A 12,910-nucleotide genomic window follows, 5' to 3' on the forward strand; every position below is an offset into this window, starting at 1 on the left:
CAGAGTCTGGAGAAGCAGAGCCCTGGTGGCCCCAAACTGGGGAGGATAGAGGTTTCTTACCTCCCCATCCCCTCAGCATGGCCCCTTTCTCTAGAGCCCCAGCCAGCCAGAAGTGAAACTCCCACCAGCACATGCTCAGAAGGAAGTCCCACCAGCACATGCTCAGAAGGAGGGCAGAGCCTGCAGTGCCATCTCCAGCCTGGAACACTCCTGAACAAGCTAAGATGTCTCATGGGTCACAGCAAGGTGCAGGTGGAGGTGCCCAGTAGAGGACTGGCACCAGCGCAAAGCGAAAACCATGCACAGACTGTTGTCTGGCCCAAGAAGGAAGAAGCAGCAGAAAATAAACACGGGGTGACAGCAAACATAGCACAGGGCAGAGAACTTGCACTTAATTCCTGGATGGAACAGCAGAACCATAAGTCAAATCCTCAGGAGCACCTTTACAGTGACCCAAAGGAGCAGTGTCAGAGGAGCACCTATGAAAGCTTCTGCCCCTCAGGAGAAGCTCCATTCTTCCTGAGACCCAGGGAACTGTGTGCCAAGGATGTGAAGGAGGCTATTTGGAAGGACCACTGCTACTATAGGGAGAGCATGATGCAGATCTGGCACCGTGGCACCGGGCCCTGTCCTCCCACAGACCACAGCTACTGCCAGCTGCAAGTGTCAAGCAGCACCGTGCTCAAGGACCACGCGTACTGCTGCCCGCAGAGGACTTGTTTCAGGGCCAGGGTTGGTAACATGGCTCGTCTGGGTGGCAAAGCTCGGTCCGTGCTGCACAGGCTGGCCACACAGAGAGCCCGGATCAGGCAGATCATCAGGAAAGCCAAGCAGATTATGTGGCGCTGCAATTCCCACATCAGCAGGAGTCTGAGGGTTCCTCGGTGTGCCTCCAGCACCGGCAGTCCTGTGCCTGCTGTCCCTGATAGCAAGGTGGAGTCAGTCCCCATGGAGGGAAGGTGTGAAGCACTTGTTTCTCCTGCAGAGCGTGAGGCCACTCTGCCCCTGTCTGAGAGCAGAGTCAGCTCCCAAGAAGCAATTTGCACCCCTGTGGCATCCCCTGCACCGCTGCCTGTGCCCCCACCCTCCGAGGCGGCTGTGGTGGGGAGTAGCAAAGTGCTGCACCCTGAGGTGTCTGCATATAGCAAGGAGCAGCCCATCTGCAGCTCTCATGTTAACCAGAGCACCAAAGGACAGGAACCTCCTCACTCAGATCAGATACCGCTGCACACTGCCTATAAAACATTGATGTGGACGGTGGACCACGTATTTGGATCCGTGTGTCACAAGCTCGAGCTCAACAGCTATGGCTGGCATGCAGATACCCAGCCCTTCATTATCCGCATGGACAGCTGACAGCACCCTGCAGCCAAACTGCCCCACAAGCGGTGTGGGAAAGGAAATGCCGTGAGACACATGCAGAGGAGGGATCAGTGGGAGAAGAACTGTGCAGTGCCTGTGGCAGAAACAGGGATCGTCCAGAGGAAAAGGCCCAGGGAAGGATGAGTGGGACAGAGAGAATGGAAACGGGCAGTGTGGGTGGGCCGGCTGCAGGGGCAGGAGGTTTTCTGACCACGGGGATCTTTGCTGTCTTCTCATTAAAGTATCTGAAGTTACTGTCCACTGGTCTGTCTATCCATGTGCAGGAACAATTCCGCGTTGTGTTCATGGCGCTGAGCTTGGCTGCTCTGCGCTGCTCTGCCCGGCTCTCTGAGCTTCCCGTGTTTGACTGAAGTGAATGAGTGCTGGCACTGCCAAGCCACAGGCACACTTTCACTTTAACAGGCTCCATTGACTGTGATCCTAAACTTGTCATCACAGAATGGTACAGGTTGGAAAAGACAGGCACTGCAAAGTCCACCACTAAACCATGTTCCTCAGTGCCATGTCTACATGTTTTCAGTCCCTCCAGGGACGGTGCCTCCACCATGTCTCTTGGCAGCCTGTTCCAGCTCTTGACAGCCCCTTTGGTGAAGAAATCTTTCCTAAACGTCCCTTGGTGCAGCTTGAGGCCGTTTCATCTTGTCCTACAACTTGTTACTTGGGAGAAGAGACCAACACCCACCTCACTATAACCTCCTGTCACGCAGGGAGCAATCAAGTCCCCCCTGAGCCCCCTTTTCCTCGGGCCAAAGCACCCATCTCCTGCAGCCGCTCCTCACGTTGCCGGGACGCGGTGGTTTTGCTGCCCTGTCCATCGAGAGCAGGAGCTCAGAGCAAACACGTGCCCCGCGGCACCACACGGGAGCGGGTTACCTCTCACCCTGATGCTGTGCCGGCCGTGAGGGGAGTCCCCATTGGGCCGGGCCCTCCCCTCCTCACCGGAGCCGCCCAATGGCAGAGCTCCGCGTGGGTCACATGCGGCGCTGAGCCAATCACAGCAGTCCTCTCGGGTAGGCCCAGGCCTGGGGCCCACGGCCGGGAGCGGCGGGCAGCAGCCACAAGATGGTGCCGCCGGTGGGAGCAGCCAATGGCGGAGCCGGTGGCTGTCACGTGGGAGGCGGGGTGGCGCGGGGGGTTCTGGGACATCGTAAGAACGTCCGGGTCAGGAGATCGGCACGTGTTGCGAGGAGGAGGAAAGGCGGGCTCCTTGCCGGAAGTGCGTCAGCGGATGTTTACATGTGCGGGCGCGCCCCTGTGCCGCGGTTGCCGTGGTAACGAGGGACGCGGCTGTCGGAAGCCCCGGGCGCCTCTCGAGGCCCGGGTTCGAGTCGTCCCGTGCCCCCCGCCCCCTCCACCCTGCCGCACCGGGGCCGAGCAGAGACCGGGCCGGGCGGGCAGCAGTGCCCGCTGAGGAGCAGCCAGCGCCCGCCTTACCCGGTGCCTCTCAACCGGAGCCCCAAGCGCGGGTCAGCCCCAAACACGTTCCCGCCGCTGCCCCGCCCCGCTGCTTGCTGCCCGTGCTGCGGCTCCCGCACAGAACCCTTTGGGTGCGGGCCGGGCAACCTCGGGTGTCCCGGCGGTGCACCGGGGCGGTGCTGTTACAGGGGGAGCGGCGACCCCCCCCCGCCCCGGGGAGGTTCGTGCATGGAAACTGCGGGTCTGGGGTGCGTGGAGCTGCCGCCAGAGCTGAAAACGTGGCTGGGGCTCGATGGGGTCTGGCGGGGGCCTGGATGTCCCCTCCCCGGCACCCGTGTTCCAGGGCTGGGGGGGGTCTTCTTCTCCACCTGAGTTAGGAATGTAAGGAGTGAATGAGTTTCGGTACAGGGGGGCCACCCATGGTGAAATGGGAAGAAACGGGTAGAAGCATCAGCGTAAATCCTGTGGTTCTCTGCACATGCAACAAACAGGCACGCACCGGGGTGTCGACCTGAGCTGTTCACGCTTCACCCGCCTGGTCTGTGGTCTTTATTCCCTTGTGATTCCCTCTTTTTCCCATCCTGCTTCCTCTCACGTGCAATGGAACTTCTTTCAGACAACATCTCCACTTGTAACTGTATCTCAAGCTGCAGGAGCCTCCCAGAGTTAAAAACTAACACTGACCCTTTATTTCTTGTGTACATTGTGGAGTTTCGAGCCCTCGTGGCGCCCGTTGCTCCTACTTTTGGACTTTTTAGCATGAAGTCTATAGGTTTTTATGTTTTTAGCCAGGTGTTGCATGAAGAGCATAGAAATTTGTCAGCAGATTCCCCCCCTTGTGTTCCAGCCAGTCCTTGGACATGAGAGGGGATGGGGGCAGCTCTGCTTCCTTCCTGGTTATAACCAATCCAGCACTCTTTATGTTCAGCCACGTTCAACTTCCATGGTTACGGATTCAGGAATAATGGGTCTGTTGAAGGGACAGAAACACGGGTTGGGAATTGCTGTTGATAAATTCACTTCCTGCATTAGCACTCAAATCCAGAGCTGGGCAATGAGTAATTGAGCTCCTATGGAAAAACAAACCAACTGGTGTTTCATGAAGCTCGGTTCCACCCGGGTGTCATCCGACATAGTCAGAGGCTCAAGCTGTACCCAAGAGGCATCAGTGCTCTGGGGAGGAGAGAGGAGCAACCCATGGAGCTGCCTGCAGAGCGGGGTCATGGTCAGAGTGGGGAGAGATGTTTTCTCCATCCTAATTTTCATGGTAGTGGATCTGCCCCATCTTTGCCCCGCAGTGACGGCACTGCCCACGTCTTCCCCTCCCCAGCGGGTTCCTTCCCTTCCCCTCCCCGGTGTCCTGCAGTGGCAGCTCGCTCCCATCACCCGCAGTGGGCAGCCAGGGGCCGGCCCAGGCGCTGCACTGACATCAGGGGCCAAGGTCCAGCTTGGAGACTGCACGGCAGGAGCGGGACAGCTGGAGCCGGGCCCCCGCAGCACCATGAGGCTGGGGCTGCTCTGCGGTCTCACTGCCGCCGCAGCCCTCATGGTGGTGGGCAGAGCTGACCATGGAGACACAAAGGTCACACAGCGGAGAGAGGTTGGTTGTGTACGAAGGGGGAGGTTAAAGCCAGGGAATAATGGGGGAAACTGCAGGGAGAGGAATGCTGTGCACAGCACCCCAGAGGACACCGGCTGCTCCGGCACCAGCGCCCTGTGCCAAAAACCCATATGGGGCAGCCCAAATGACAGGCAAGCAGCTTTGCCAGACTCCCTGTGCAGCTCCAGGTGCTGGTGGGGCTGAGGATGGGCTTGGCACGCTGAGGGGTGACACCATAGGGCTCCTCATGCAGCCCCAGGGCTTGCGCAACCAGCAAACGTTTGGTATGGGGAGGTAGCGCAGGGGGAACAGGGCCTTCACTGCACCAAGGGAGAGCAGGGAAAGGGTTTGGAATAGGGCTGGGACTGGGAGCACTGATGTCCCTCCAAACACCCAAAACGTGGTCAGGGGATGGGTGTCTGATGGGAAGGACCAGGAGGAGCTGGGGAGGGCCTAGGCACAGCGGTCCTTCCCCATTCCAGCTCTAGCCACCATTCCCGCTTGTGCTCCCTGCCTGCACCTCCCTGCCTGTGCTCACACTGCCCAGCACAGGCTCAGGGTGTTTATGGAGAGGCCAAAGTGACCCCGAGCAGCATCAGGCTCCAGCAGAGCTGGTAACAGCCCTTCCCTCACAGGGGATGAGCGGCGTTGGCCGGCGCCGGCCCCACAGACCCTGCTCCGGGTGCTTCTCCGTCCTGAGCGAGGTGAGCCGGGCTGTGGCTGTGCCACACCACACCACGGGGCTGCGGGACGTGGCTGTGATTTGTCACTGTCACCCCAATGGTGCCTGTCTCTCCCATAGGAGTCGCGGTCAATGTCATGGCGTGACAGCGAGGATGATGAGGGTCAGCCGCGCAGGCGGGTGCGTATGGAGCCAGTGGAGGAGGATGGTGAAAGGTCCGGAGGTGCCACAGGCAGCCCCCAGCCATGTCCCCCCCCACCCTATCAGTCTGGCCCCAGAGTTAGTGTGACACTGTGCTTGCTCCCACAGGAGAGGGACAGGAGGGAGGACAAGGAACAGGCACAGCCCGAGACACCTCGGCACCGTCCTGCTGCCGCGACAGGTAACACCAGAGCTGCGTCAGGGCCCCCGACAGGACCCGTTGGTGAGCCTGTGGATGGGGACACAGGGGTCACGGGTACCCCTGGCAGCCCCCACTGTGTCTTGCAGGAGGTACTGAGTGCCCAGACGGCCTGGCAAATAGCAAAGATGGTGCCTTGGCACAGCCCCACACCGGGAGAGAACCGAGGGCCCAACCAACCCCAGGCCATGCCCTGAGGCAGTCTGGGGTCCCACCCGCACCACCCACAGGGTATAAGTGAGCCTGTGCCTGCGGAAGACCAGCCCCACTGACCACCCTATGCACCCCCAAAGTGCTTCTGGGGTCAGCCCCCAGGCCCTGCATTGCCAAGACGCTGAATAAAGCCAGCGAGCCAGAGCATGAGGGTGCATCTGTCCCTGTGTCCTGTCTGTGTACGTCTGGAACATGACCTTAGCTTGGCTGAACCCACATGGTGAAGGCAGCAGCCGTGTCCTCCAGCCAGGGCAGACACCCTGGGCATCAGGCTGGGCTCCAGCGGGCTGGGATTGAGGGTCCTGGGCAGGGACTGCAACTGCCGACTCCTCCTCTGCTCTGGTGAGACCTCCCCTGCAGTTCTGCATCCAGATCTGGGGCAAAAACATAAGAAGGCACATGGAGCTGCTGGAGCAAGTCCAGAGTAGGCCACAAAGATGCTCCAAGGGCTGGAGCACCTCTGCTATGGAGACAGGGTGAGAGAGCTGGGCTTGTTCAGACTGGAGAAGAGAAGGCTCCAGGGACACCTTAGAGCAGCTTCCAGTGCCTAAAGGGGCCAACAAGAAAGCTGGAGAGGGGCTTTTGACAAGGGCATATAGGGACAGAACAAGGGGGAATGGCTTTAAACTGACAGAGGGGAGATTGAGATGAGATGTGAGGAAGAAGTTCTTCCCTGTGAGGGTGGTGAGGCCCTGGCACAGGTTGCCCAGAGAAGCTGTGGCTGCCCCATCCCTGGCAGTGTTCAAGGCCAGGTTGGATGGGGCTTGGAGCAACCTGTTCTAGTGGAAGGTGTCCCTGCCTGTGGCAGGGGGTTGGAACTGGATGGGCTTCAAGGTCCCTTCCCACCCAAATGGCGCCATGATTCTGTGATTAATGGCAACCACAGGACAGTTGGCTCTGACTGGTCCATGCCCAGGAGCTGTTGCTGGAGCTGTGGGGTGTAGCACAGTGGTGACAGTGACAGGGACACACGCACACACACGCCACCGTCAGCCCCAGGGGACACACACAAAGGTCACCACGTCACTGAGCAGCGAGGGCTTGGCGCTGATGTGCCAGGCGGTGACGCAGGCCCCTCGGTGGGCTCGGCGTTGGCACAGGGGCAGCAGCAGCTCCGCAGCTCTTGCAGCCCCTCTCCTGCCTGGGCACCCAGGTCAAGAAGCTGCCTGGCACGGGAGGTGGGACACGTTGCGGTCCCTCAGCTCCGATGAGCGCCATGTGCCTGGGGGAGCACAGCATGGGCAGAGACACTGGAATCAGGGGGGCCGAGCTGCAGGACCCCCATGGTCGCAGGCAGCAGTGTGCCCTGCCTGTCCCCTGCACCCCAGGGGATGAGACGTGCGACACTTCCCAGTCCTCCCCAGCACCCTCCAGGGCCGCTGGACACAGGAGCTGCAGAGGAGCCGGCGGCTCATTGTTCAATCACTGTTTAATTCGGGGGGGGACGGGACACGGACGGACCACAGACACCCACGGGGGTAGCAGAATGGCAGGGCCAAGCCCCACAGCAGTGAGTACCAGGTGCAGGAGGAGCCTGCCTGGAATCCAAGTGTCTGGGAGCGGGGCTACCCCTCTGGTGTGGCCCAGATACCCCATCCTGACTCAGGGCTGGTCTGCCATGAGCAGCCCCTGGGCTGCAGGACAGTGCCACAGGGGCTCAGCACCGCTGCAGCGGGGGAGGATCTGGCACCCCCCAGAACTCACTCACAGCCCCACAGGGCCTTGGCCATGGCCGGCAGGCGCCCTCCAGGCAAACCGGCCGGCAGCAGGGCAGGCCCGGCATGGTGGGGACCGGCAATGGAAACAATGGCGAGATGGGCACTGGCCCAGCTGCAGGGCTGGGGCCACCCGTGGGCTGCCCGCATTAGCATCATTGTGTCGGCAAAGCGGAGCAGGCCGTGGAGCTGCGGCTGCGCCAGGGCTGGCAGCAGCTCGGTCTGCAGGGAGCTGATGGCGATGGCACCCCCTGCTCCATGAGGGAGCCGGGAGCGGGTCTCCAGCGCCCAGCAGCAGCTCTGCAGGCCCCGGGCGGCACGGCGGAGGTGCCGGTGGCCGCGGGTGAGAGCAGGCAGCTCCCGCGCCCGGCCCCGCTCCAGCTGCGCCAGGCGGCTCCGCACACCGCAGAGCTCCCGGCGCACTGAGCCCAGCTCCCGGTGCAGCTGCTCCAGCTCCTCCACCACCATGGGCGCGTGGACACTGCCAACCGCAGCCTCGCCGAGGGGCTGCCGTGGGGCTGGGGGCTCCCTCTGGGGTCACTCCTCTTGGGCGAGCTCACCCTGGTGCAGCCGCTGGGACACGTGCTGGAGCTGTGTCACCCATGCCACCCCCAGCCTGGCCTCAGCCCCCCGGTACCTTCGGCCAAGGGTCTCTTGGTCACTGTCCCCATGGTGGCAGGTGGCCGTGTGCCGCTGGCGTGGTTGGGGTCCCTGCGCATGGCGGTGCTGGATGCACGCAATGCTTGGGTCTCACTGGGGCTCTGGGGGGGCACTGCCGGTGCTGTCACCTCTGGGAGGTGGCACAGCCAACCTGTCAGCCCCCAAAACCTGCCCATCCTGTCAGGCTGCCTGTTCCCAGCGCTGGCACAAGGCCCCATGTGTGTCCCAGCCCCAGGGGATAAGGGGACACCAGGTCAGGGCAATGCTGAGACCTGGCCATTGCCTTGCTCTGCACCACGGGGCACACAGGAGGGGGGCCATGGGGCCATGGGGTCATCCCTGCATGGCACCACAGCCCTGAACCACCATGATCATGTACCCAGCACGGCCGTTCCATCCCCCCCGGGGTTCCAGCCTCTTCTCCCACCGAGGCCCTGGCCCCTCACACCAACAAGCTGAGACCCTGCCACTGCCCCCTGCCACTGACCTGCTGCGGTGGGGCTGTGGCCCCTGGTGCCTGTCCCCACAGCCCCTCTGGTGCCACTGGCAGCGACTGGCCAGGCTTAGATGGGGTCGGGGATGCCGATGCCCCACAGGCACTCCTGAAGCTGTCACAGGGGGCTCTGCCCCACACTCCCGGCTGGTGAGCCCCCTGCGGCATCACCCCGAGGTGAGAGAGGTGGAGGGGCCTTCAGCATCCCCCTCCCAGCACAAGGGGATCCCCAGTGAACAGACACCAAGGGGATGCAGGGGTGCTCCTTGGGGACCTGACCCCCCTGGCATGCTCTCCCAAAGCTCAGACCCCCACATGGGTGTCCCTCTCCTGGGAGGACCCCGCCAGGGATCAGCCCCCCAGAGCCCAGACTCACAGGGAAGCCCCTGCTCCCCAGGGGCAGCATTCCCCACCCAGGACACTGGGACTCAGCACTCCCCTCCCCATCCTTACATGCCCCACAGGGACTGAATCCTGCCCCACGTCCCACTGTGGGACCCCAGCCCCAGCACTGCTTCCTCCAGGGCTGCCCAGGACCCACTGGGACTCCTTGAGACCTTCTAGGACCTACCTGAGACCTCCCAGGACACCCTGAGATGCCCCAAGATCCCCTCCAGACCCCTTTGAGAGGATCCCCCCTAGACCCCCAGGGCCCCCCCAAGCCCTCACCAGCCATCAGCATGGGGCTGCGGCAGAGCCCCCTGTTCCAGCCCATGTCGCAGGGCGCTGCCTCCCCAGCAGTGGTGCTGGTGGAGGAGATGCTGGACGCGGTGACGGGGCACCCGGCACCATCCCCAGCCTGCGGGCAGCAACGGGCAGCAGCTGCCGGTGCCAGGGCTTATGAGGGGCCTGCGGGACACGCTCAGGGCAAGGACCTATGGGACTGGCTGACCATGGCTGAGCCCTCCCTGCAGCCCAAGGCATGCCATCACTCCCGGGCGCAGAGCACATCCCTGCCACTCACCCATGAGGGACATCCAGTGGTATCTGAACCCCCGAGCACGGGGGTCCAGGCAGCTCCATCCCATTGCCAGTGCAGATGCTGGAAACCAGCACCGAGCCCTGTCACGCCATGCTGTGCCATGCTCTGCCATGCTGTGCCATGCCAGGCCATACCGCAAGGTGCCGTGCCATGCTATGCCACATACCATGCTGTGCACATTGTACCGTGCCATGCTGTGCTGTGGTGTGCGCTCAGTGCCATGCCATGCTGCATGGTACAACACCATGCCATGCCAAAGCATGGGCACAATGCCATGTCATGCCACACCTCTGAGTGAGCGCCTCTCACACAGAGGCTGGTGGCCACCCGGCTCTTCCTGATGCCTCTCAGTGGGGCCATAGAGGCTGCTTGCTGGGGGAACAGAGGGGCCAGACCCTCTCCCCACCAGCTCCTCCAGGCACCTCTCCAGGCTGCGGAGCGGGCAGCTCTCAGATGGCATCTCCATTGTAACTGTGAAAGCAAATTCCAGCCCCTGGCATCCCCAGCAGTGGGAGGACAGCCCTGGACACACCGCATTGGGGCTTGTAGGATGCCCAGACCCTCAGTACCAGACGTCTGCAGCCCCTCATCCCCAAGCTGGCGTCCTTGGTTCCACCACACGGCCCAGCTGTGGTGATCGGGTCTGGTGAGGGGCTACTCCAAGGGAGACCCCTGCTCTGCAGCAATGCCAGTGCCAGCATCAGGAGAAAGCCCTGCTCAGGGCTGGATGCTCCTGGGAATCCAACGCCAGGACCTTCTGCCCAGGGCACAGCCAGGGGTGCAGCTTAGCACTTGGCTCCCTGGAACCCCAGTGGTGGAGCCAGCGCTGGTGGGGTCTGTGAGGTAGCTTCACCTCCAGCACCCTCACACCTTCACCCTCACACCCTGCCAGGCGCCAGGGCAGAGCCCCTGTGTCCCTGGTGCCCACTGGGGCAGGACTAGCCTGTCACCCACCTGCACAGCCCCAGTGCTCACCATTGACGCCCATCCGCTCAGTGTTCCCGCTGGTGGTGGCACCCGGCTCCACATCAGCCCTGGGGCCACCGAAGAGAAACTCGGGGATCTCCTTCACCAGCCGCACCAGGGCAGCGAGGGCCGGGCTGCTGGGGGGCCCTGGGGACAGGGCAGGTGGGGGTCAGGCAAGGCAGCCCCCACACTGAGCTCTCCTTGGCCAGATGAGTGGGACCCGCACACTGTCCCTGCTCTGGCTGGGACCAGCGCTGGGCAGGGCCCTACCGAGGGATGCCAGCAGCTGGGATGTCCCCTCTGTCACCTCCCGGTGCAGCTCCCGCTGCCATTCCTCCAGCAGCTCCCACTCCTCTGCTGAGAACCGCACTGCCACGTCCTCGAATGTCACCGGTGCCTGCGCGGATGCGACTGGGGGGTCCCAGCCCTCTTCCTGCCAGGGGGGCAGAGCAGGGAATAAACCACAGAGCCACACCGAGCAGCAGCAGGACCCCAAATGTGTCTGGGTGTGCAGGGATGGTGAGCGCGAGCAGCCACACTGCGCTCCGGGGCGGGCATACGCCTGGGAAAGGGCTCTTGCACCCATCCCACTTGGGCACGGAGGCAAGGGCTTCCCAGCATGCTCCTGGCACGCTCCCGGCACACTTCCCATCATGCTGGCTGACAGGTCCCTGTGTGCTTTCCGCTTGTCAGGGAGCCCATGGGGTAACCTGCCCTGGCACCCTGGTATTTGCAGCAGGGATCACTTTGTCCAACCTTTCCCTCCCTGCGCCGGCTGGTCAGGGGCCCAACACATGCAATGGTTGTTGCCAGCTCCGTGTCACAGTACCTGTCCCGCTGGAACCAGATGTGTGAGGATTTGCCAAGACAAGGATCCCCTGGAGCTCCATGGATGTGTGGGGAGCAGCTTTGGCACTGACCAGCCCCTGAATCCCACCTGGCACCACCAAGCCTGCAGATGAGCCCCATTTGCCCACAACAGCAGCCAGACCAGCAGTACCCCATGACCCTTGGCCCTACTTCTGCTGTGCCTGCAACCACCTTGGTGGGACAGTGACCTCCAGGATGGGATGGGACAGGACACGGCAGGGCAGGACAGGGCAGGACAGGCAGCACCCCAGCCCTGTGCTGCCAGCTGGATCCTCTCCAAAAACTGTTCCAGTGGTGTTCCCACATCCCGCTGCTCCTCACCCCAGTGCTCCTCCCCATCCCACTGCTCCCCACCCTGTTGCTCCCTGCATAGTGCTGCTACCCATCCCGCTGCTCCCCATTCCTGTGCTCTCCACCATCCTGCTGCTCCTCATCCTGTTACTACCCCCATCCCACTACTCCCACATCCTGCTGCTGCCCATCCAGCTCCTCCCCATTCCACTGCTCCACATCCTGTTGCTCCCCTCATCATGCTGCTCCCCATCCAGCTCCTCCCCATTCCACTGCTCCCCATCCCTCTGCTCTTAACTATCCTCCTGCTCCCCATCCCCCTGCTCCTCATCCTGTTGCTCCCCATCCCACTGCTCCTCACCATGTTGCTCCCCATCCCTACTGCTCCCACATCCTGCTGCTCCCCACCCAGCTCCTCCTCATCCCTCTGCTCTTCACTGCCCCCTTGCTTCCCATCCCCCTGCTCCTCATCCTGTTGCTCCCCATCCCACTGCTCCCCATCTTGCTGCTCCACACCATCTTGTTGCTCCCCACCATCCTGCTGCTCCCCACCATTCGACTGCTCCCCATGCTGGAGCTCTCCCCATCCTCTTGCTCCCCATCCTGGTGCTCCCCTTATACCGGTGTTACCCTTATACCAGTTCTCTCCCCATCCCAGTGATCTCCCAGTCCTGATCTCCCAATTTTCCAGTGATCTCCCCGTCTCCCAGTGCTCCCCTCCCTAGTGCTCCCTATGTAGGATCCTCTGCCAATCCCAGCGTTCCCCCATCCTGCTGTTCTCCCCATGTCAGTGCCCTCCCCTTCCCGGTGCTGTCCTCTCCCTGGTGCTCTCCCCATCCCGATGCTCCCCGCACGGTGCTCTCCCGGTCCTACCTGCCGAGGCGCGGCCATGACTCGGGGGGCTGCTCCGGTGCCCGCTCCCGGACGGCAACCAGCGGCGGAGCAGCCCCGCTTCCCACTCCCCGCTCCCGGCTTTCCCCTCCCGGCTCCTCCCCCGGCCCGGCTCGGAGCGGGACCGCGGTGCAGAAGCCCCGGGCAGGTGCCTCCGCTCCCTCCCTCCCTCCACCTCCCACCCCCCCAGGTGGGGCAGCGCCGGTGCCGGGGCTCATCCTGTCCCCGGAGCAGGGGGTGCGGCGGCACCGAGGGACCGGCTTGGCACGGGACGTCCGGAGGGAGGTGTGGGGCTGGGCTCGGTGACACTGGGACAGCCAATGGGGTCCGGGGCTCGGTGGCACCGGC

The 12,910-nt window shown here is 62.8% G+C and overlaps 2 protein-coding genes across 5 annotated transcripts; one reads left to right on the top strand and one right to left on the bottom strand.

Annotated features, from left to right (window-relative positions):
• The first annotated feature begins 4,006 nt into the window (after positions 1-4,006).
• Positions 4,007-5,838, top strand: LOC134163372 (uncharacterized). 4 transcript variants are annotated; one of them, XM_062618200.1, is made up of 5 exons: positions 4,007-4,399; positions 5,035-5,103; positions 5,202-5,296; positions 5,391-5,463; positions 5,571-5,838. In XM_062618200.1, exons 1-5 carry the CDS (start codon positions 4,022-4,024, stop codon positions 5,676-5,678), a joined length of 723 nt encoding a protein of 240 aa, XP_062474184.1. In that variant the 5' UTR covers positions 4,007-4,021; the 3' UTR covers positions 5,679-5,838. The 4 variants fall into 4 exon arrangements, with proteins under 4 accessions (XP_062474184.1, XP_062474183.1, XP_062474181.1 ...); XM_062618199.1 differs by having other exon boundaries at positions 5,202-5,261; XM_062618197.1 differs by having other exon boundaries at positions 5,391-5,838.
• A 3,065-nt stretch (positions 5,839-8,903) lies between these two features.
• Positions 8,904-12,669, bottom strand: KRBA1 (KRAB-A domain containing 1). The gene is made up of 6 exons (XM_062618203.1): positions 12,545-12,669; positions 10,781-10,943; positions 10,520-10,657; positions 9,833-10,015; positions 9,527-9,657; positions 8,904-9,308 (listed from the first exon to the last, which is right to left on the bottom strand). Exons 1-6 carry the CDS (start codon positions 12,560-12,562, stop codon positions 9,228-9,230), a joined length of 714 nt encoding a protein of 237 aa, XP_062474187.1. The 5' UTR covers positions 12,563-12,669; the 3' UTR covers positions 8,904-9,227.
• Between the last annotated feature and the right edge of the window lie 241 nt (positions 12,670-12,910).

Source organism: Pezoporus occidentalis, unplaced genomic scaffold (assembly GCF_034315485.1).
Source record: "Pezoporus occidentalis ecotype Australia unplaced genomic scaffold, CSIRO_AGI_Poc_V1 ctg2, whole genome shotgun sequence".
NCBI lineage: Eukaryota > Metazoa > Chordata > Aves > Psittaciformes > Psittacidae > Pezoporus > Pezoporus occidentalis.